Source organism: Coturnix japonica, chromosome 7 (genome assembly GCF_054131305.1).
Source record: "Coturnix japonica strain WE chromosome 7, WE-NBRP24, whole genome shotgun sequence".
Taxonomy (NCBI): Eukaryota; Metazoa; Chordata; class Aves; order Galliformes; family Phasianidae; genus Coturnix; species Coturnix japonica.
This window is the reverse complement of record NC_140669.1, coordinates 22,735,155-22,758,609: the sequence shown is the minus strand read 5'-3', so window position 1 is coordinate 22,758,609 and position 23,455 is coordinate 22,735,155. Positions and strand designations below refer to the sequence as shown.

The 23,455-nt window shown below is 49.0% G+C and overlaps 1 protein-coding gene and 1 long non-coding RNA gene across 3 annotated transcripts; one reads left to right on the top strand and one right to left on the bottom strand.

The window, feature by feature from the left end:
* Positions 1–192: 192 nt before the first annotated feature.
* Positions 193–6,044, bottom strand: FAM237A (family with sequence similarity 237 member A). 2 transcript variants are annotated; one of them, XM_032441607.2, is made up of 3 exons: positions 5,933–6,044; positions 3,508–3,922; positions 193–568 (listed from the first exon to the last, which is right to left on the bottom strand). In XM_032441607.2, exons 2-3 carry the CDS (start codon positions 3,878–3,880, stop codon positions 420–422), a joined length of 522 nt encoding a protein of 173 aa, XP_032297498.2. In that variant the 5' UTR covers positions 3,881–3,922; positions 5,933–6,044; the 3' UTR covers positions 193–419. The 2 variants fall into 2 exon arrangements, with proteins under 2 accessions (XP_032297498.2, XP_032297499.2); XM_032441608.2 differs by lacking the exon at positions 5,933–6,044 and having other exon boundaries at positions 3,508–4,248.
* Positions 6,045–12,649: 6,605 nt separating this feature from the next.
* Positions 12,650–22,273, top strand: LOC116652596 (uncharacterized). Its single transcript, XR_014948339.1, has 6 exons — positions 12,650–12,761; positions 13,857–15,680; positions 15,934–17,756; positions 18,010–19,832; positions 20,086–21,908; positions 22,099–22,273. It is a non-coding gene; the product is annotated as an uncharacterized LOC116652596 (long non-coding RNA).
* The last annotated feature ends 1,182 nt before the right edge of the window (positions 22,274–23,455 follow it).

Sequence of the window (23,455 nt, the reverse complement as noted above, 5' to 3'; positions counted from 1 at the left end):
TGCTTTGTATGTGTGTGTAGCTCTGTGTACAATAGCAGCAATGGTGGATGTTTTGGGCAACTTCCTGTTCCATTTGTCTACGTTTCATTAGAGGATTAGTGTTTTCCTGCTTTGGCACTCAAAAGAAAATAGTTTGAGTAGGTCACATGCATTACATAAAGCCTGATATACATACAGATTGAAGCGGGCAACTGCTTATAAACCATGCAGTTTATTTGGGAGACTAAATTCATAGGTACTTAAAAAAAAAAAAAACAAAAAAAAAAACCAACACAAAAACAAAACAACAACCCAGAAGTTAAATCAGATACAGTACTAGTTATAGGCGTTTATCCACCTGCAGATTAACATCAGTGAGACTTAAAATGCAAAAAGAAAAGAGAAACAGTTAAAAAATATATACAAATTGTGATCTTGGATTAAATATGTCTTTTCCTCTTTTCTCCTAGCTCTCCAGTGATTCTTCCAAGTAACGTAGATCTACTTTTATGCTTGTGGGTTTTTATTAAATCTTCAAACAAGTCTTTCTTCCTCAGAACTGGTGACCTCTCAATATGAGTGAACATCCCTGAAAAGTGATATTAAAATACACATAAGTAAATCATTTCAAAATGACAAAGAGCTACTGAGTGCTCAGTTTCCCACATCTGTTTCCTCTATCTTTAGCTGTTATCGTCACAATATTCTCAATAGTAAGTACGTGTTCTGGCCCCAGACGTCACATCTTCACATTTTGGTGATAGTTATCTCTCCATCTGCAAGTTGCCTTTCATTGATAAACCTCTCTGGCCTTTCCCTTCATCACAGACCTTCCTTTTTAGCCTTCCTGTAGAACTTTTTCACTTGTAATTAGCAGAGTTAGAGCAGTTAGCTGTGGAGCAGTAGAACTGTGGAGGTGCTTCTTAGGTGTGTCAGAATAGTTCTAGTTCTGTTCATTGCTACTTGCAAGCTGTCCTGAAGACTTTCCTAGTTTCTTTGGCTTTGCAGGTTTTTCGGTTTTTCTTAGACAAGTTTAGTTCCTGCTGCTCCCTGCTATTGAAAGTTGTGATAATCTTTAAGGTCCCTTCTGGCCCATCTCATTTTCTGGTTCTGTATTACTCAATTTTCACAGTGATCTCATGGGATTTATCTTCTAGTTCAGAAATCTGGCTTGATGACAGTAATAATACTTTAAAACCAGCATTTCTGTGCTGTGTCTAGATCTATCTTGTTTTTTCTAGTTCAGTATGCTTGAAGAACTACAGTTTATGTAGTGTACAGATTATTCCTGGTTTATGACAGTTTGCTGGTAAAACAAAAAATAAAAATGCAGTTTTTAGGAATGCTTAAGAGGAATAAGATGAAAAAAAATTCAAATAAAGATGTTATCAACAGTTGTAGAAGGAACAGCACTGGCTGACTCTTCTAAGACTAGCCTACTGAAACCTATTCATGTAGACATGGAATGGAGAGCAGAAGGCCATTCAAATGCAGTTAATGCTATTCTCTGAGATAAGAAAAGAGGCTTGTACACATCTTTGCACATAATAAGTAGTAATTCAATTTCTCATTACTTTCTAGAGTGTGATTTGTCTCTGCAGTTATTAACAATTGATCTCTGGTTTCACTAAGCAAGCTGGTAGAGTCTGGGGCTACAGAGATTAAAACAGCTTGTTTTGTTAAGAAACTCGGAGGCTTGAATGATAGGTTAGCTCCTCGAAAAAATAAAATCTAGTCTGACACTGCTAGAAGCTGCCAGCTTCCAACTGATGATAATCAATTGTGCAGTGAAACCAGACCAGCTGGTTGTGATTTACAAAACAAAAAAGTCAAAGAATGAGAGGGAAGAGGGGAGGGAGGAGTTTGCATTTCTCTTAAAGTGAGTATTTAGTAGTATCTTAAGATCCCTCTGTATAAGAGTAAGTAAAAGTTGGTATTAATCACAAAACAAGAAATCATACTGTGAAAGACACCATGCTGTTACTCTTAATCTTGACTGCTAGTCTTCAAGACTAGTTGTTTATTTAGGAAAAGCAAAGTGTGATATGAAAAGCCAGTTGCAAAGAAAAAGCTCAGGGAACTTAGGCAACAAAATTCAAAGCTGTAATCCTGGGGGAAAAAAAAGACAAAATTCATCAGCTGCTTTAGCTTAATGGTTCTCTCAGCTTTTAATAGACACATGAAGCAGCAGTACTAAAGCTATTTGCTACTTGCACCCAGAAGTGCATTAGCCTTATCAGGACAGTAGATTGTTTCCTTTTTGAAATGACACTTGTTTGATTCAGTTTAGAAACTGTCACTGCATGAGTTCCTCTTCAGTCTGAGAGGATGGATTCAAATACAGCTCCCATCTCCTACCTTAATGACTAGGATACTTTTTGTAGGTAATGGGTGTAAAGACCTCTTGATCCTTCTTACTGACTCCTATGTTCCAATATACACACACACAAAAACTTAAAATTTGTGGGTAAGAGCTGGACTGCCCAGTGGTATAGTGTCACTGGGACAGAAAAATGCTAATTTCATGTCCTTTCTTCAGAAACACCTTAATAGATGACTGCCCAGAGCAGTTCTTTGTTATTCTGTGGACAATGACCCCAAAATCCTAATAATTTAAATGTCGATCTAGGAAGTGGTGGTAAGGATCTGAATCCTTTCAAAGCATAGCACTGTCCCTTTCTGAAAGATGATGTTCTCCAGAGAAGGATGCACCTACTGGTAGCACGATTAGTACAGAAACCTTGTAGAAAAATGTGGTTTAGGAAAAGCTATGCTGTATTTTTCCACTGGGAATAGAGAAGCTAAGTGGCATGCTACTTTCTGTGGATCCTACTGTGAAGTATCAGCTTTTGCCTTACTGCCTATGCAGATTCTTAGTTTAAGTCTGTGGATTCTGCTCTCAGCTAGGGAACTTAGAGATAAGGAATTGCAGCACTTCAGTGTCATAGATCCTGTTCTTCCTGAAACTATAGCTGTGTCTGAAAACTCACTTGCACTTGAGTGCTAGGTTTGTTTCCATTACATGTTGGTCCGAGTTACCTACAAATATGACCATGTAGTGGTTGACTACTAAATAGCAATTAAACATATCCTTACTCTGCTGCTCTCCCTAGCAGCACCAGTATGACTGTCCCTGGACTAACATACTTCTCAGAATGAGGAACTTGTAACTAGCCTCTCTGTGGCACAACACTGACTAAATTGCTGGTGTTGAAGAATATCTTTGTTCAGTGGCTGAGCTGCTGCCTTTGTTTGAATCCTCCAATGTTTTATTTTCTACCCCTTCTGCCTTTTCTGCCCAACACTCATAAAATGGAACTCTAATGACAGCTTTTAAATCTACATTACTAGGAAATCAAGTTTTTTACTGTGATCACTTTAAACTTAGGTGTAGTTTTATGTTGGATCGGTGAGTTGTACAGCACTGTCAGCTGTTTGTGTGCTATTACCACACAGCAAAATAAGCCTGCATTTTCTTCCTTTTCTAGACTGCTTACGGTCTGTGAGATATATTAAAGGAGTAGTAACCTTGGTTTCTCCCTGTGAACTGAGAAGGTAGAGTAGTGATCCTCTGTTGAGCTTCTGCAAGCTGTCTTCTTCCTAGGCCATGGGTTCTGGAGAGCACACAGTCCACATAGATATCCCAGAATAGCTGAGCTAGGTCCCAGAACAGAGCCCCATGTTTCAAGTTTTCTGATGATTTCAGGAAGATCATGAAGTCCCAAAAGCCACTGACAGAGTCAGAAATGCGAGGCTTCCTCATCTCCAGTAAGGCAGCTGAGGAGGATTCCCAGCATTGAGGGTCTGCTTGCCCAAGAGTCAGTGGATCAATCTGGCTGTGGCAGAGGGAAGGTGTCAGGCAGAACATTCCCATGAGTAGCAGTGAGTAGGTGAGCCTCATGTTGCAGTGGATCCTCCCCCGTTACCGAAATCCGTTGTGTCACTGAAACATAGCAAAACCAATATAACTTAAACTTACTGCCATTAGATTCGGGAACAAAGCCCTGTGCTTTGCACTACATAGAATGCACTAGATGTTGATAGTAGTTTATCTGTTCTTTAAAAATGCTGATATGCTTTATTGTATAAATGCAGTGGAATTGCATTATTCTGTGCTGCAGAAGCACGTGTTAAAACTATCACAGTTTTTTTCGCATCCCTGTGATTAAACTAATTTATCTCCAAGTTCTTTGTATTGGAAGCTTCTGGCATATTTGCAGATCTGTAACCCTTAAACTTTTCCATTAAAGATCCATTCACTTTTGTCTTTTAAAAGTCTTTTCTCAAAGTCCTTTGAAATAGTCTGCAGACTCCCGGGGATCTGCTGGTGCAGGCAGAAAACTGTTGAAAGTGTGTTCTAAGGAATTAATGGTAGTTTACCAAATCATCCATTGAGCAGGGGTGTTTTACCTGCTAAGATGCAGAATGATTCTGAAAAGAGGGTATAGCAAAGCCATAGTACAGCATCTGCGAATAATAACTCCTAGGGGTAAGAAAGACCCAGTAGTCTCCATCAGAGTTCACTTATACCACCTGCTTCTGTTGTGTATTTTCTAATATGTTTCTAAGTGTCGTTTCTGATGTGGAACAAATTTGGGGTTTATTGTTAGTTTAGATCATGGTGCGTGCAGAACATACTGTTTGTAGAAGCCATCACCTGAGAATTTTTAGCACAAACAATTATGTTAAAAAGCAACAGCTCAGCACAAATGTTGTAGTCTTGGTTTGATTGTTTGGAGATGGTAACTGGTTGTGTGTGGGGTTGAGATTTTCAGCTTTTAATCGGAAAAGCTACTTCTCTTAACCAGCTTAACTTAATCAGTGACTCTTCCATGAGAGCTCATCAAAAACAAAAGCAGCATCTTTCTACTCTGTGGAAAAAAAAAAAATGTCAAAGACAGGATGTGTGCACACAGAGGGATTGAGTGTGTGAAAGCAGCCTGGCCACAGCCTGTGTGCAAGACCAGAGAAGGCCAAGCTGCTTTACTTGAGCATATATTACTGAAGGTCTGAAGGGCCCTTACTGTGATTTCAGTCCTGACAGTGATGTTCTTCTCTAGCACCCCGCCTGGTTCCATGGTCAGGTTCTGGGAACTATTTGGCAGTAAGCTTTTGGAGAGTGACATCTATATCCAATTTGATTTAGGATCCCGTGAGGAATGTTGACTTGACAGTCTTAGATCCTAAACTTGCATTTAATGAAGAGGCATAGAACACATTTCTGATGCTGCTTGGACAGTTGTTAGTAACAGGACCGACCTTGTGCAGCTATCAGGATCTCTGGAAGCATAATTCTCTCGTACCCTACTGCTCAAGGCAGGCTTGGATTGCTTTCTGAGAGGCAAATCTGAGAACGTGCTGTGAGTCACTACTTTATTCCTCGTAGTGTGTACATCAGAGCACTTCCATTGGGCTTCCAATTTCCAGTAGGCAACTGTGCATGTGTACCGTGTAATACACACATATCCGCTTACCTTGACTTTTTAACTTAATTAACTTAGCTTAGTAAGATTATTTTTAGCAAAAACTCGAAAGAAACCTAGCTTAAGAATAACTTAAGGAAACCTAAGCAAATATTTCAGACTAAGGAGTTATACTAAAACTGATTAGCTGTCATTTGGACAGGGGCTGTATCATTGGCTACTTAGTCTTTTCCTTCCCCCCCCCCCCCCTTTTTTTCTCTTTTCTTCTAACTGACCCCCCATCCCGCCTCTCATAACGAACAGTGCCGTACAATAAAGGAGGGGGAAAAAAAAAAAAAAGTTAATTAGCTCGTTGGTTATCAGCGTTCCCCTTGGTTGGAGTTCCCAGTTAGGACCATTCACCCGATCCCGGAGCTTAAAGACGCCGCAGACGGTAGCGGGGAGCAGAGTCCGAGGGGACCGCCCGCGGGTTCCCCCAGCCCTGCCCGGCCGCCCCACGCCCCCCGCCCGCCGCCGCCCGCAGCCCTTACCTCGGCGCTCCGGCGTGCAGGGAGGGCCGGGCAGGGCAGGGCGCTTTCCGTGCCCGCCGCCGCGCTCCTTAAGAAGCCGGGGCGGGCATCCCGGCTTACTTTCTACGTCAGGAGTCGGGGAAAAGCCCCCACCCCCAGAGCCCTAGCCGCCGTTCCTGGACACTCAGCGCTAATTCCCTCTTCCCCCCTCCCTTATTCCCCCCACTGCTGTTGCGTTTCCTCTCTGTGAAGGTTCTCAGCTGTATCCCCTTTCTACTTTGCTCAGCTTTGCAAGTGGTAGCTCCACGTGTGCTCAGTGTGTGCGCTGTAGCTGTCCCATGACATGCATAAACCACACAGTTCAAGTAGCTGGTGCTCCAGAATTAGGCTACTGTTCAGTGTCCAACACACCTTGTTCTAACACCAGCTACTTGAAGCCTCATTGCCTTTGTGTGTGAGGGTTGAGCCAGTCAAGAGAAAATAGAAAGCGCTTGTGTAAGACATGGGTGTTGTGATGCAACTTGTAGGCAGCTCCGAAGTAGGAAAGGTTTTGATGCTGCTCATGTTTATTGTTGGCCTGGGCACATGAGGACAGACTAGTATAGGACTAAGATGCTGTGGAAATGTTTTTTACTTGCTGTTGCTATATCTGTGGTGAAGTACTCTGAAGGGCTGTACTCTTTGCTGTGAAGTGTAAAGCAAAAGGCTACAAACAGTAAAAGAAAACGCATATTGTTTCTTGAGAGTTGATATGTTTCTACCAAGATGGAACCTTTCTAGATACATTGTTAAGAAATGAGTTTAGTTAATTGAGTTCCATTCCGGGGAGCACTTTATCTAGTTTTTGAACAAGGACAACATTGGTTTCCTTCCATTCAGTCTTTCAGGTAGACTCAAGGGTGCTGAACTAGGTGTTCTCAGAGAAATGAGAGTCAGTGCTCAGGGGAAATACTGCTACAGATAAAATACTTGGCTCCACAGATACTTCCTGAGCCTACTGTGCTCTGTTCCCTCTGCACCAGAGCACTCACATTCTATTTCTGGGAAAGATGCTTTTGTAAATTGGATTCATCACCTCAACCTTCTAGCGGGGAAGAAACATAGAACTGAATTAGACGGCAAACCATTCTATGAGCTCTCAGTAAAGCGTCCTGTGCTCTTTTTAGGCTATGAGTAATCTTTATTTCCCTGTACTGCTGGAAGTATTCCCCTGACAGCCAGTGTTCATGTCTTCAGTGGATCTCCATATCTTATGAATGAATTTAATTCAGATAGTCTGTAGGTCATATCCAGAGTCATTTGCAAAAGATGACTTTTATCTATAAAAATTCTTCTTGAATGCGCGGCTGAGATATTTCAGATCCTTTAACACTACAGAAATCATGTTTTGTTTTTGTTTTTCTACCAAGAAAAGTACCAAAATAAAATATAAGCTAAAATGATCAGACTATAGAGTAGGAAGTAAGAACAGCTGAATGGCATCTCATGGATATCTCTGTTTAGAATGGAGTAAGGGCATAAACAACACCGTACAGTGCTTCTTCCTTCTTGCATTTGCTCCCTGCGTGGTTTAGCACTGACAGCTAACAGATGAGGGCTTCCAGTTGCTTGAGCAATGAAAGCATTTTTACATAGAGTTAGAACATTGCATTCAGCACTGAGACTGGGAGGCAGCAAAGTGTGATGGTACTCACGCTGCATCCCTTGCCTGCGGTTCCTATGAGCAGTCACATATAAATCTAGTATTAAATTTTACAAGATGATGTTGTCTCAAACATGTCTCATTGGTTAGATGAGAAATTAAGAAATACTTTTAGCTGAAATGTCATGTTTTGTTGCTCTGAGTTCCTTATTGTCCAAACTCTTGTGTGACTGGCTGCCTGCTTGGCTATGAGGCTGTTTAGGGCAACCCGTCTGCAAGTAGGAACTGGAGAGCAGATTTGTAAGGGCCAGGAGGGGGGTCACAGGAGGCTCTGGGGAAGAACGAGGATATTTTGTTTCATATGAAAGGATGAACTGGTGGATTCCTCAGCTTTCCTTTGTTGCCTGGTGTAACTCACAAATAATCTGCTTTATTATGTGTTTTGCTGCCAGTTCTAGCCTAGGGTTCTTTGGCAGTCATAAAGTACTTGCATCACCCTAACCCAGAAATGCCTTATCCATATTGCTGCTGCTGTCTGAGGAAGATGGCTGTTTCCATGCAACATCAGGTTAGAAATACCCATACGTTGTCAGATATAAGTTACTGGCAAGGATATTCCTCAGTAGCTTTCTAAGTGAAGTAGTACATTCTCTGACCAAAACAGATTCTCAAGGAGCGGTGTGATAGAGGCAGATAGAGTACTGATTTAATTAAATGATTTTATTATTATTTCTGTTACCCAATAGGCTCTTTGAGAAGGCCTTTGAAACCCTTGTTTTTCATTCACAAGTGTACCATTTGAAACCTACTCTCAAATGGATAACATAAAGGTGAGGCTAGAGCAAGTTTATCTTTAAATCAGCTGTTGAGCAATTGGGGAGACTACTCTGATTTAACAAGGTCCTTCCTCTCCTGTTCTATCCTTCATTAAGCATGTCTAAGGAGTAACGTACTCTGTGAAGAATTACTTTGAATGCCTTTGTGCAGGCTTGTCAGAACCATGCTGGGCAGCTATCTATCTCTGCATAAATCAGAGCTCCCTGGTCTACATGCTGAAGGTCATGTCTGAGTAAGACATCTCCTGTCCCAGAGATCTTCTGTTTCGTTTTATTATTATTATTATTCAGAGTGGAGAATATCTAGCCAAGTCAGAGGAAGGAAAACTGATGCAAAATTTGAATCTTTTGTCTACCTGTCCAGCTCTGTGTTCCAACATGATGCAGACAGAATTCTGCCATGTAAGGGAATTGTTTCTTTTTATCTCTGAATAATGTGGTTTTTTGAGCGTAGAGTTCAAAGCCTCATCGTTAAACAAAGGACTATTAAAAAATCTTTTAATTTCCTGAAGCTTTTAGTGAATGATGGAGGGTACTATAATAGTTCCAGTTTCTTGGAACTGCATTTTCATTGCACAGAAATCCCAGTCAAGCATGTATTGTCTGTAAACTATGTTATTGTTAATGGCAACTTCATGATGGAACAAGTTTTGCAACAGCAACATAGGGTTCAGATGTACCTGAAAGGAAATAAGGGAGAAATGAATGACTTGAGAACAAACAGGCTTGCTTGTGCACTTTGTCTGCATTCATCTGATTTCTTTGTCAACATGCCCCGCTCCAAGCATAGTACAATGAGGGCATAGGTCTGGGGTTGAAACAGATGGCCAGAATATGTCAAATGCCCACATAAATGTATGAAAGCAGTGCCAAGGCTTAGACTGTGGTGCTTGTTTATAACTGACTCTGATTAATTTTCATAAGTATTATAAGTGAGGGAGACAAAGGGACATGGCCAGCTTCTTTTTAGTAGTCTGTGGGAACAGGACAAGGGGAAATGGCTGTTAACTGGAGCATAGGAAGTTCTGTGCCAATAAGCAAAAGATGGAGAGCGATGGAGTGCTGGAATGGGCTAACCAGAGAGTTGTGGAGTTTCCTCTGGAGGTGTACCTGTGCAGACTGCTGTAGGAAGCCTGCTTTGGCAGGGGGGATCAGATTCTATGATCTCTAGAAGTCCCTTCTGACCCCTACAGTTCTGTGATTCTGTGATTGTAGGCATCAGGTGAGATAGTGACATGTATGAATGGTATGAAGTGTAAAGCCCATGGTATGTCCAAAGTTTCTGAGACTGAATTGAGATCATTTTGGTTTTTGCAATAGAACCTATGTATCCAGTATTTTGCATCATGTTTCTGTATGCCTCTGTTAATAAAGTCTCCATAAGTTAGAATAATCTTCAGCAGACTCCTATACTTGTAATCAGTCATTATGGGCTTGAAGAAAATCTGTCTGTACTGATTCTGACATTGGGCTGCTTCACAATATCTGCTTACTGCTGTTAAAACAGCAGGAAGATGAACTTTTCAAATCTCACTCGTCCTTCCAGTATATCAGAGAACCTCTTAGTTGTGCATCAGTTCATATGGTCATCTGTTGTTTCTTTTCTTTCCTCCCAAGGGACAAACATGCTCTTGCAAGCAGGATTTAGTTGTTTTAGTTGCAGTTGTTGTAGTTTTAGAAGTACATGCTAGAAATAACAACATAAAGATGCGTCTTGCATTTTGAATAGAGATTCACTATGTTTCTGATCACATCCACCCAGTGATTGCTTGAGGATGTTCAAAATTAATGGAAAATATTATTTCTTGGTTTTTTTTTTTTCAGAAACAAGTGAGCTACCAGTGAAAATACAGTTTCCCATCCACATGCTGGTGGAGGCCCTACTAGAAGAGCTCAGCTTTCCGACAAATTACACCTCAGTTCGCATCACCTTGCAGACAAGACATAACTTTGGTCTTGTAGGTGATGTCAGATTATATCTGCAGAAATAAAAGGATGAAAGTGACTGTACCGGGTATCATCTGACACTGGGTCCAGAGTTTGTACCTGTTCCTTATGCTTCTTCATAGCAATGCAAGGAAGATATTTGGGTCTCAGAATCACTTAGAAACACATCCAGAATTTGAGTCATCCTCTGCTAAGCTGATAACTGAAGTCAAGGAGGGCTGATATATCCTCTAAAATGGGAGCTGTTTCTCATTGTGTTGGAATGCATTTTCTCAGGAGTGGTAATATATGTTTACTTTCTTTGCATGAAAGCTAAGATTTTTTCTAAGTGCCTAAAAAGATCTTAGGCTTTTAAATTGCTTAGGTCCTTCAGAAAATCTTGACCTTCAGTTATTTTGAAACTTTTTAAAGTAATAATCAACAGAAAATATATATATTGATAGCAGATGTTATCATTTGCTATCAAAGATATCAGTTAGTTTGTTCTATCAGTTGTTATCAAATCCAATCTAGAAAGGAACTATTAGAAGGGGCAATAAAACTTAAATCCTCCTAGAGATGTCTGAGCCTGATGATCCTTAAGCGAATATGAACTGGCTGTTGTGCTGCCACTTGGGTTTCTGGGATGATGGTTCTAATACTTTGCTCATCTTACTATTCAGTTCCTGACAAACGCTCTGGCTAGCCCAGGGCAAAACCATATCTGAAACTGAGTGAAGATCCTGAACAGTACCTCGATGTGTTTATATTATTGCTATTCTCATGTGCTCTCTCAGATTAATTCCTTGTTGTCATTATATGATTGTTATTCCCATTTTGCATCATGTAGTACACTGGGAGTTAAAAAGTGAATGAAAGTGAATGTTGGCTCAAGACATCAGAAGTGAATTTTGGTGGTATGGCAGTAGAGGTTAAACCTTCGACCAGTCTAACATTACGTATTGTTGCTGTTTGACAGATGGCAGCAGAGGAACACTGACAAAATGGCACCTGATGTCCAGGAAGTGCATATGAAGTAAAGATGTGTCATTCTTCTGTGTGTGTGTGTGTGTGTGTGGAGGGGGGGGGGGGGGAATGGCACCCACTGACCTTCATTGGTGCTTGCTGAACACTTGTGGGTGTGAGCACAGATAAGGCGGTGTGTAGTGAACTTCAGTGGTGATAGTGACTGTGGGTTATGTGTGCTGGGTGACACAGGTGTATGGGTGCAGATTTTGATGTGCACAGCATGCAATCTCATGTTCATAGCTGGCAAAAATGCCTAGCTAATGGTGGTGACCATGTTGACAAACAGCATTTTGTAGCTCAGAATTTGCTCTATCAGAGTTACCGTGCTCATTTTACCTGTTGTAATTTCCACGAAAATAAAAAGGAAGCATTACTTTTGGAGAAAATACACATGGCTCGTGACAACTTGTCTTCATTCAATGTGGTGTAAATGGGTTGGACGCTGGTGTGATACACCATCTGGACCATAACCTGTTTCCTCAGGTCCTGGGTGACTTTCTTGAGGGCAGTCCATTGGGCTGGGTAACATGCCCGGTGAAAGAACACCTGAAGAGAAACTTTCCCTCATAACTCAGTCATTTGTGTTACTTACACATCCTATTTGGGCGTAGCCCATTGGTGGGAGCAGCAAATACTCTGTACCCATAATTGTGTCTGCTCCATAGCCTTATTTTGTACCATTGCTACAATGAGAAAGAAAGTAGCCAAGGAGAGAATGAAAGGAATGTAGCAGAGGAGCAGTGCAAAGCGCAGAGATTAGGTGAGCATTACCCAGCAAGCTGTGTGAAAAAGTTAAAAAATACAAGCCTCTCTACAAAACAAATAAATAATATCCTTCATCTGTCAGGTGCCCTTTTCCCTTAGTAACAATATCTCTGAGCTCAGGGGTTTCTGCCGTGGGGACAGAGGGGGGGAGGTGTGATGGAGAAGAATTCCTTTAAAATATATATTTATTTCAGTTCTGTTTGTGGATCCATTCAACTCAGGAAGGAGCACCTAAAGCACAACTGACAGTTAAAAGGAACACTGAAAGTGAAGGACTGATTTCCCCGCAGCCAGCTCTGCCGGGTGCCGGGCTGTGATGGGAGCAGCTGTGGGGCTGCTCTGCACTGAGGGGCGGGCGGCAACGGGACCCACAGGTGACCGTCAGGTGAGCGCGGGCTGGTGCCTCAGCTGGAAAGGGCGGGAACGCTGAGGGGAGAGAAAGAGGCGGGAAGAAAAGCGGCGGGAAGCGCCTGTGGTATTCTGGGTTCTGATTGGTTGGCGCTTCAGGGACAGCTATAAAAGGTGCGTGCGCGGGCAGGTGCGTGAGGCGTTTTCCTCAGAGTGTGAGAAGGCGCTGGGTGCTGTGAGGGACAGGCGGCGGCGGCGGCGGAGGAGGAGGAGGCGCGGGCGAAAAGCGGTCTCCAGAACCGAAGTGAGAGGGGGCTGGGGGCCAAGCTGGGTCGGGGCCGGGCCAAGCTGGGTCGGGGCCGGGCCAAGCTGGGTCGGGGCCGGGCCAAGCTGGGTCGGGGCCGGGCCAAGCTGGGTCGGGGCCGGGCCAAGCTGGGTCGGGGCCGGGCCAAGCTGGGTCGGGGCCGGGCCAAGCTGGGTCGGGGCCGCGACTGCGGCAGCCGCCGCTAGCGCTGCCGCGTGGGTTCCAAAGGAGAGCAGCCGGAGCCAGAGCAGCTACGCGGGCTCCGATGGCGAACAGCCAGGGCTGGAGCTGCCCCGAGGGCTGCTATGGCCGGGTCCATAGCGGACGGAGCTGGGTCCGGGGCCGTCTCATGCGCTCTGATGGCGGGTGGGCGGACGGAGCCTGGGACGGGTCGTCTGGGCGGGCTCCGAGGGACCAACCTCTGAAAGCACTTGAAGAGGAAGGACAGAGGCACGGATACTTCGAAGCAACAGCGAGCAGCAATAATAAAGCAATATCAACTGCTATTGCCGTGTTGAAACAAACTTTTTTTTTTTTCTTTTTTTTTTTTTTCTTCCCTAAGTAATGAGGTGGTAGTAATAGGGGAGGACATGAGACAAGCACAGGTGATGAAAAGAAGCACTAAAGTGGTGCTCCTGGGTATAAGAAGATAAATGTGTTTAAGAAGCTCTAAAGGAGGAAGAGGGTAGATGCTCAGAGAAAACTTGATGCTTGAATATATACTTTAAGACAATCCATGGTAATAGATGTAACAAGTGGGAAATCTTCCTTGTAACTTCATGCTGATATGTTGTTATGAAATGCTAAATGAGAAATAAGGTGAATTTATGTGAACATGAATATCAAATCAACCAGATGAGGAGAGAAACATGCGACCTCTGACTGTAAAAGGGACACTATGACAATTCAGAAGAGCCAAGATGGCACAGTGACTGACATAGCACAGAACAATTCATGTATTCAGGTTTGGTGTCCTTCCAATAAAAACAGTGCAAGGGGGAAATGCGAAGCCTTCTTAAGCTGGATGGTCATGTTCCGAATTCCTTTGCTTTGTCAGTCTCGGCATGACTAATGGTGACCCTGCTAATGTTTCAGGAGCTGCTAGAGAAGAAAGAAGAGGCGGCGCGGGGGACCTGGAAGAAGGAGGAAGCAAAAAGAGGAAGCCGAAGCGTGCAGATGCGGGGGGGAAGGAGAAAGGCACTCTGGGCAAAGCACCTGTCCCGTTAGCGGGGGCATAGTCACATTAGAGTCGAGCGTTGCCGGCGCCATAGGTGTCCAGGCCGGCTTTGTGCTGGGCGACCTCCCTGTAAGCAGGGCTCAGGTCTTTTGCTGTAGTTGCCCTTTGGCCTTGTTGCTCCTTGGCTGCCTGGGGAGTGTGGCCCCCTGTAACGGAGGGCGAGAGCCACCTCTCCGCACCTGAGTGGGAAATGGAGCCCGCCGGACCCCGCGGCAACCCTGTAATCAGGGTAGTGCCGCTTCCCTGCCCCTCTTCCTCCGCCGGCCCCTCGGCATCGTTGCCTGGAGGTGGCCTGTCAATGCGACGGCCCCGTACTCGGGGTGTGCGTCAGGGCGTTTGGCCCTTGTCTATAGCTGGGAAGCCCCTTGGCACGTTGAGGTCCGTGGCCTCCGTGCAGCCCTGGGAGAGGTCACAGGCTCTTGTGTGTTGCTCGTGGTTGCGGGTTTATTCCCAGTAGTCGGCTGCACCGTGTTGTCCTTCCCTTCTGGAAAGTCGCATCTGTGTGTGCGTGTTCCCCTCCCTTTCCTTGATTGTGTTTGTGGAGCGACTGAGCGAGTGAGCTTTCCCTTTAGGCCTCCACTAAGATGGCTGCAGCTTAGCTTCGACTTCCTAGGGGGGAACGGAGGACTTTGGTGCATGCCTCAAAAGGGGTATTCCCTCTTAGTCTCATGAGCGCAACGATTGTCCTGTCTCCCTCCCTTTTACTTAGTACAGATCAGAGCCACATGGTAGTTCAGTGGCTGAGGCTGCCCTGTAGCCAGGGCTTGAGCCTGTCCATGTGTGAGTCCCAAGCCATGAAGCCCCCTGACCCCCAAGTGGCCCGCCCCGCCTGTAATCAGGTGTGGGGAGGCTGCCGTGATGCAGCCGGCTGCTTTAGCCATCCAGTTGGTGGGGATGACCCCTCCCTGTCCCGTCAGAGGGTGCAGGTTGAGGTGCTGTTTGTGTGTGAGGTGACCTCCCCGCTTGGTGGGTCGAGGTCTGTCCCTGGGCTCCAAAAAAACAAGACGTTGGTGGTGTTCTGCTGCTGCCGGGCGGGCCGGCCTGTAACTCAGGCGTTGGTGGGAGCCTTGCGCTCCCCGGGGCTTCTTTGGGAGGGTGGGATGTGGGGGCACCGTCCTGTAGGCAGGGCTGCGCGTGCCCCCCGTTTGTGCTTGCTGAGCTGCGTTCTGAGAGACCCCCCCGTACTCGGGCGGGAAGGTGGCCCCGGCCTTTCAGAGGCGCGGGGCCTGGAGTTGGATTTGGGTCTGGGATCCCGACTGCGGTCTTTGGCCGTTTTGCCCCGCTGCCTGGCTTCCGAGAGTTGTTCCCGCCGCTGGGGGGAAAACCGGGCTCTGTGGCTCCAGGGGTGTCGTCCACCCGCCTGTAATCAGGCTCTGGGTGTGTGAGCGCTAGTGCTCTGCTGGCAGCCTGTGTAGGTTGACTGCCCCGTTAGTGGGGTGCTGAACTGGGAGAGAAGGAGCCTCCCTCGGCCGTAGGGATGGGGGCTGCCCTGTAATTCAGGGAGCAAACGTGCCCCGCACTCCCGGGCCCTTTGCAATGGAGGCAGTGGCTGGGGGTCCCCTGTAAGCAGGGAAGCTGACTCTTTGGCCGCTGCTTTTTGTGTGCCCGGCCCCATTTGCACAGTCTGCCCGCCTCTGTGATCCCCCGCAGCACCGACTGGAAGACCACCGTGAGTCAGAGAGGTGAGAAGTGTTGCTCAAAGCAGTTTTTGCCAGGATGGCTTGGGAATTTGGATGGGATGCAAGTCCTTCCTTGGCTGGGTGTTTTCTCAAAGCAGTTTTTGCTGGGATTGATTGGGATTCTGGAGGGGTTGCAAGTCCTTCCTTGTCCGGGTGGTCATGTACTGAGTTCTTATGCTATGTCGAGTTTCCCTTTTCCTTCAGGTGGGAGGGTTGGTGCTCCGCATGACTAATGGTGTCTCCGCTGATGTTTCAGGAGCTGCTGCAGAAGAAAGAAGAGGCAGCGCGAGGGACCTGGAGGCAGGAGAGAACAAGAAGAGGAAGCCGAAGCGTGCAGACGCGGGGGGGAAGGAGAAAGGCACTCTGGGCAAAGCACCTGTCCCGTTAGCGGGGGCATAGTCACATTAGAGTCGAGCGTTGCCGGCGCCATAGGTGTCCAGGCCGGCTTTGTGCTGGGCGACCTCCCTGTAAGCAGGGCTCGGGTCTTTTGCTGTAGTTGGCCTTTTGCCTTGTTGCTCCTTGGCTGCCTGGGGAGTGTGGCCCCCTGTAACGGAGGGCGAGAGCCACCTCTCCGCACCTGAGTGGGAAATGGAGCCCGCCGGACCCCGCGGCAACCCTGTAATCAGGGTAGTGCCGCTTCCCTGCCCCTCTTCCTCCCCCGGCCCCTCGGCATCGTTGCCTGGAGGTGGCCTGTCAATGCGACGGCCCCGTACTCGGGGTGTGCGTCAGGGCGTTTGGCCCTTGTCTATAGCTGGGGAGCCCCTTGGCACGTTGAGGTCCGTGGCCTCCGTGCAGCCCTGGGAGAGGTCACAGGCTCTTGTGTGTTGCTCGTGGTTGCGGGTTTATTCCCAGTAGTCGGCTGCACCGTGTTGTCCTTCCCTTCTGGAAAGTCGCATCTGTGTGTGCGTGTTCCCCTCCCTTTCCTTGATTGTGTTTGTGGAGCGACTGAGCGAGTGAGCTTTCCCTTTAGGCCTCCACTAAGAAGGCTGCAGCTTAGCTTCGACTTCCTAGGGGGGAACGGAGGACTTTGGTGCATGCCTCAAAAGGGGTATTCCCTCTTAGTCTCATGAGCGCAGCGATTGTCCTGTCTCCCTCCCTTTTACTTAGTACAGATCAGAGCCACATGATAGTTCAGTGGCTGAGGCTGCCCTGTAGCCAGGGCTTGAGCCTGTCCATGTGTGAGTCCCAAGCCATGAAGCCCCCGACCCCAAAGTGGCCCGCCCCGCCTGTAATCAGGTGTGGGGAGGCTGCCGTGATGCAGCCGGCTGCTTTAGCCATCCAGTTGGTGGGGATGACCCCTCCCTGTCCCGTCAGAGGGTGCAGGTTGAGGTGCTGTTTGTGTGTGAGGTGACCTCCCCGCTTGGTGGGTCGAGGTCTGTCCCTGGGCTCCAAAAAAACAAGACGTTGGTGGTGTTCTGCTGCTGCCGGGCGGGCCGGCCTGTAACTCAGGCGTTGGTGGGAGCCTTGCGCTCCCCGGGGCTTCTTTGGGAGGGTGGGATGTGGGGGCACCGTCCTGTAGGCAGGGCTGCGCGTGCCCCCCGTTTGTGCTTGCTGAGCTGCGTTCTGAGAGACCCCCCCGTACTCGGGCGGGAAGGTGGCCCCGGCCTTTCAGAGGCGCGGGGCCTGGAGTTGGATTTGGGTCTGGGATCCCGACTGCGGTCTTTGGCCGTTTTGCCCCGCTGCCTGGCTTCCGAGAGTTGTTCCCGCCGCTGGGGGGAAAACCGGGCTCTGTGGCTCCAGGGGTGTCGTCCACCCGCCTGTAATCAGGCTCTGGGTGTGTGAGCGCTAGTGCTCTGCTGGCAGCCTGTGTAGGTTGACTGCCCCGTTAGTGGGGTGCTGAACTGGGAGAGAAGGAGCCTCCCTCGGCCGTAGGGATGGGGGCTGCCCTGTAATTCAGGGAGCAAACGTGCCCCGCACTCCCGGGCCCTTTGCAATGGAGGCAGTGGCTGGGGGTCCCCTGTAAGCAGGGAAGCTGACTCTTTGGCCGCTGCTTTTTGTGTGCCCGGCCCCATTTGCACAGTCTGCCCGCCTCTGTGATCCCCCGCAGCACCGACTGGAAGACCACCGTGAGTCAGAGAGGTGAGAAGTGTTGCTCAAAGCAGTTTTTGCCAGGATGGCTTGGGAATTTGGATGGGATGCAAGTCCTTCCTTGGCTGGGTGTTTTCTCAAAGCAGTTTTTGCTGGGATTGATTGGGATTCTGGAGGGGTTGCAAGTCCTTCCTTGTCCGGGTGGTCATGTACTGAGTTCTTATGCTATGTCGAGTTTCCCTTTTCCTTCAGGTGGGAGGGTTGGTGCTCCGCATGACTAATGGTGTCTCCGCTGATGTTTCAGGAGCTGCTGCAGAAGAAAGAAGAGGCAGCGCGAGGGACCTGGAGGCAGGAGAGAACAAGAAGAGGAAGCCGAAGCGTGCAGACGCGGGGGGGAAGGAGAAAGGCACTCTGGGCAAAGCACCTGTCCCGTTAGCGGGGGCATAGTCACATTAGAGTCGAGCGTTGCCGGCGCCATAGGTGTCCAGGCCGGCTTTGTGCTGGGCGACCTCCCTGTAAGCAGGGCTCGGGTCTTTTGCTGTAGTTGGCCTTTTGCCTTGTTGCTCCTTGGCTGCCTGGGGAGTGTGGCCCCCTGTAACGGAGGGCGAGAGCCACCTCTCCGCACCTGAGTGGGAAATGGAGCCCGCCGGACCCCGCGGCAACCCTGTAATCAGGGTAGTGCCGCTTCCCTGCCCCTCTTCCTCCCCCGGCCCCTCGGCATCGTTGCCTGGAGGTGGCCTGTCAATGCGACGGCCCCGTACTCGGGGTGTGCGTCAGGGCGTTTGGCCCTTGTCTATAGCTGGGGAGCCCCTTGGCACGTTGAGGTCCGTGGCCTCCGTGCAGCCCTGGGAGAGGTCACAGGCTCTTGTGTGTTGCTCGTGGTTGCGGGTTTATTCCCAGTAGTCGGCTGCACCGTGTTGTCCTTCCCTTCTGGAAAGTCGCATCTGTGTGTGCGTGTTCCCCTCCCTTTCCTTGATTGTGTTTGTGGAGCGACTGAGCGAGTGAGCTTTCCCTTTAGGCCTCCACTAAGAAGGCTGCAGCTTAGCTTCGACTTCCTAGGGGGGAACGGAGGACTTTGGTGCATGCCTCAAAAGGGGTATTCCCTCTTAGTCTCATGAGCGCAGCGATTGTCCTGTCTCCCTCCCTTTTACTTAGTACAGATCAGAGCCACATGATAGTTCAGTGGCTGAGGCTGCCCTGTAGCCAGGGCTTGAGCCTGTCCATGTGTGAGTCCCAAGCCATGAAGCCCCCGACCCCAAAGTGGCCCGCCCCGCCTGTAATCAGGTGTGGGGAGGCTGCCGTGATGCAGCCGGCTGCTTTAGCCATCCAGTTGGTGGGGATGACCCCTCCCTGTCCCGTCAGAGGGTGCAGGTTGAGGTGCTGTTTGTGTGTGAGGTGACCTCCCCGCTTGGTGGGTCGAGGTCTGTCCCTGGGCTCCAAAAAAACAAGACGTTGGTGGTGTTCTGCTGCTGCCGGGCGGGCCGGCCTGTAACTCAGGCGTTGGTGGGAGCCTTGCGCTCCCCGGGGCTTCTTTGGGAGGGTGGGATGTGGGGGCACCGTCCTGTAGGCAGGGCTGCGCGTGCCCCCCGTTTGTGCTTGCTGAGCTGCGTTCTGAGAGACCCCCCCGTACTCGGGCGGGAAGGTGGCCCCGGCCTTTCAGAGGCGCGGGGCCTGGAGTTGGATTTGGGTCTGGGATCCCGACTGCGGTCTTTGGCCGTTTTGCCCCGCTGCCTGGCTTCCGAGAGTTGTTCCCGCCGCTGGGGGGAAAACCGGGCTCTGTGGCTCCAGGGGTGTCGTCCACCCGCCTGTAATCAGGCTCTGGGTGTGTGAGCGCTAGTGCTCTGCTGGCAGCCTGTGTAGGTTGACCGCCCCGTTAGTGGGGTGCTGAACTGGGAGAGAAGGAGCCTCCCTCGGCCGTAGGGATGGGGGCTGCCCTGTAATTCAGGGAGCAAACGTGCCCCGCACTCCCGGGCCCTTTGCAATGGAGGCAGTGGCTGGGGGTCCCCTGTAAGCAGGGAAGCTGACTCTTTGGCCGCTGCTTTTTGTGTGCCCAGCCCCATTTGCACAGTCTGCCCGCCTCTGTGATCCCCCGCAGCACCGACTGGAAGACCACCGTGAGTCAGAGAGGTGAGAAGTGTTGCTCAAAGCAGTTTTTGCCAGGATGGCTTGGGAATTTGGATGGGATGCAAGTCCTTCCTTGGCTGGGTGTTTTCTCAAAGCAGTTTTTGCTGGGATTGATTGGGATTCTGGAGGGGTTGCAAGTCCTTCCTTGTCCGGGTGGTCATGTACTGAGTTCTTATGCTATGTCGAGTTTCCCTTTTCCTTCAGGTGGGAGGGTTGGTGCTCCGCATGACTAATGGTGTCTCCACTGATGTTTCAGGAGCTGCTGCAGAAGAAAGAAGAGGCAGCGCGAGGGACCTGGAGGCAGGAGAGAACAAGAAGAGGAAGCCGAAGCGTGCAGACGCGGGGGGGAAGGAGAAAGGCACTCTGGGCAAAGCACCTGTCCCGTTAGCGGGGGCATAGTCACATTAGAGTCGAGCGTTGCCGGCGCCATAGGTGTCCAGGCCGGCTTTGTGCTGGGCGACCTCCCTGTAAGCAGGGCTCGGGTCTTTTGCTGTAGTTGGCCTTTTGCCTTGTTGCTCCTTGGCTGCCTGGGGAGTGTGGCCCCCTGTAACGGAGGGCGAGAGCCACCTCTCCGCACCTGAGTGGGAAATGGAGCCCGCCGGACCCCGCGGCAACCCTGTAATCAGGGTAGTGCCGCTTCCCTGCCCCTCTTCCTCCGCCGGCCCCTCGGCATCGTTGCCTGGAGGTGGCCTGTCAATGCGACGGCCCCGTACTCGGGGTGTGCGTCAGGGCGTTTGGCCCTTGTCTATAGCTGGGAAGCCCCTTGGCACGTTGAGGTCCGTGGCCTCCGTGCAGCCCTGGGAGAGGTCACAGGCTCTTGTGTGTTGCTCGTGGTTGCGGGTTTATTCCCAGTAGTCGGCTGCACCGTGTTGTCCTTCCCTTCTGGAAAGTCGCATCTGTGTGTGCGTGTTCCCCTCCCTTTCCTTGATTGTGTTTGTGGAGCGACTGAGCGAGTGAGCTTTCCCTTTAGGCCTCCACTAAGATGGCTGCAGCTTAGCTTCGACTTCCTAGGGGGGAACGGAGGACTTTGGTGCATGCCTCAAAAGGGGTATTCCCTCTTAGTCTCATGAGCGCAGCGATTGTCCTGTCTCCCTCCCTTTTACTTAGTACAGATCAGAGCCACATGATAGTTCAGTGGCTGAGGCTGCCCTGTAGCCAGGGCTTGAGCCTGTCCATGTGTGAGTCCCAAGCCATGAAGCCCCCTGACCCCCAAGTGGCCCGCCCCGCCTGTAATCAGGTGTGGGGAGGCTGCCGTGATGCAGCCGGCTGCTTTAGCCATCCAGTTGGTGGGGATGACCCCTCCCTGTCCCGTCAGAGGGTGCAGGTTGAGGTGCTGTTTGTGTGTGAGGTGACCTCCCCGCTTGGTGGGTCGAGGTCTGTCCCTGGGCTCCAAAAAAACAAGACGTTGGTGGTGTTCTGCTGCTGCCGGGCGGGCCGGCCTGTAACTCAGGCGTTGGTGGGAGCCTTGCGCTCCCCGGGGCTTCTTTGGGAGGGTGGGATGTGGGGGCACCGTCCTGTAGGCAGGGCTGCGCGTGCCCCCCGTTTGTGCTTGCTGAGCTGCGTTCTGAGAGATCCCCCGTACTCGGGCGGGAAGGTGGCCCCGGCCTTTCAGAGGCGCGGGGCCTGGAGTTGGATTTGGGTCTGGGATCCCGACTGCGGTCTTTGGCCGTTTTGCCCCGCTGCCTGGCTTCCGAGAGTTGTTCCCGCCGCTGGGGGGAAAACCGGGCTCTGTGGCTCCAGGGGTGTCGTCCACCCGCCTGTAATCAGGCTCTGGGTGTGTGAGCGCTAGTGCTCTGCTGGCAGCCTGTGTAGGTTGACTGCCCCGTTAGTGGGGTGCTGAACTGGGAGAGAAGGAGCCTCCCTTGGCCGTAGGGATGGGGGCTGCCCTGTAATTCAGGGAGCAAACGTGCCCCGCACTCCCGGGCCCTTTGCAATGGAGGCAGTGGCTGGGGGTCCCCTGTAAGCAGGGAAGCTGACTCTTTGGCTGCTGCTTTTTGTGTGCCCGGCCCCATTTGCCCAGTCTGCCCGCCTCTGTGATCCCCCGCAGCACCGACTGGAAGACCACCGTGAGTCAGAGAGGTGAGAAGTGTTGCTCAAAGCAGTTTTTCCCATTATGACTTTGGAGGGTTGTGTGGTGGGTTGTTTACAAGTCGTTCCTTAAGCAGGTGGTCGGGTGTTGTGTTACTTTGCAATGTAGTGTTTCCCTTTTCCTTCATGTGGGTGGGCTTGGTGCTCTGCATGACTAATGGTAACCCCGCTTATGTTTCAGGAGCTGCTGCAGAAGAAAGAAGAGGCACAGGGGACCTGGGTGGCAGGAGAGAGCAATAAGTTATTGTCGTTAACTGTCAGTTTGATTTTAGTAAACTCAGTTGTCATGTGTGTTTTGCTTATTGTTGCTATGGTCGTTTGAGAATAAAATTTGTTTTTCTTGGTTTTTATACTTATATCTGCCTTTAATCTCTTGCCTTCTTTGATTTTTGGTATTACATTCCATAGCTGTTTGCATGAAGCTGCTGCTTAGTGGTTGGCTTGCCAGCTAGCTGTTTCCGTTTGTTTCTTTCCTTCATGCATAGGGAAGATCCTTTTTTGTCAGCTGCAAGTTTGGTGGCCTTTATTGGGGGTGTAGTGGTTACTGCTACGGCCCAGCTCTTTCCATAATCTTCTCATGTCCTTTGTCAAGCTGGCTGTGGTTTAGGTTTTCTGCCATTTAAGTTGCCTCACTTTCAGGAATGCTTTTGCTGACTTCTTCCTTTGCACTTTTTCAATGTTCTGCCAAATACTTGACATTTTTTTTTTTATTTTTTTTTTTTGAGTTTATGGGATGAATGGGATGTGCTCAGGGGTGGTCATGTGCCTGATTCCCCGCCAGTTCTTAATGTGGTTCTCCCTGCTGGTGTTTTATCCTGTCTTTTCCTTTGAATGCTATGCCATTGAAGATTTTACAGCTATGTGGCCCTAATCAATGTGGCTGGTGATTTTTCTTCTCTGAAGTGTTGCTGTTTAATTCGGCAGGTAGGTCAGCCCTGTGCAGATTTTGTCTCCCGCCCCTGTTTCCCATGGGGTAGAAGTAGAGACTGGGATGGGAGAGAGAGCAAGTAGAACTAGTGAACTGAGTTTGAAATGAATTTACTAATGTTGAGAGGAGAAAGGGCAAAGTGGATAATGGCTATGATACGTGTACTTGTATATTTATGAATAACAACTGATGCCCACGCAATTGCTCAGCTCCCGCTGTCTGATGCTCAGCCAGTCCCCGAGCATTAGCTGCCCTAAGTAATAATAAGGGCTAAACTGTCCTGGCGTTCCTGTGTGCAGGTATTATGCTAAGTATCCTCACAACACAACAGCAGGGCTTTAGTAACTGGAAGTCACATGTTTCATACATAGTGTGTGAGCTAATTTTGTGCCTGTGATATTGGCCTAAAATGGGATCTTGCCAGTGATTCTCAACTGTCCCTTTTATCTGGTTTTGAGCAAAATCGTAAGATGAGTTGCTGGCCTTCCCTAGCACACCAGGTCATTAATATATTGAAAGTCTGTTTTCTTGTTTGTTCCTGTGTGTATATATATTACAAAGTGAATATAAGTTGTGTTGTAAGGAAATTTTAAAATTGGAGTTCTGATTC

Bases quoted from the DNA above. Each gene is read 5' to 3' on its own strand.
- FAM237A (XM_032441607.2), bottom strand. From the start codon at position 3,880: ATGAGGCTCACCTACTCACTGCTACTCATGGGAATGTTCTGCCTGACA. The intron at 569-3,507 runs GTTACTACTCCT...ATCACTTTTCAG, and splicing joins GTTCACAGGGAGAAACCAAG to GGATGTTCACTCATATTGAG.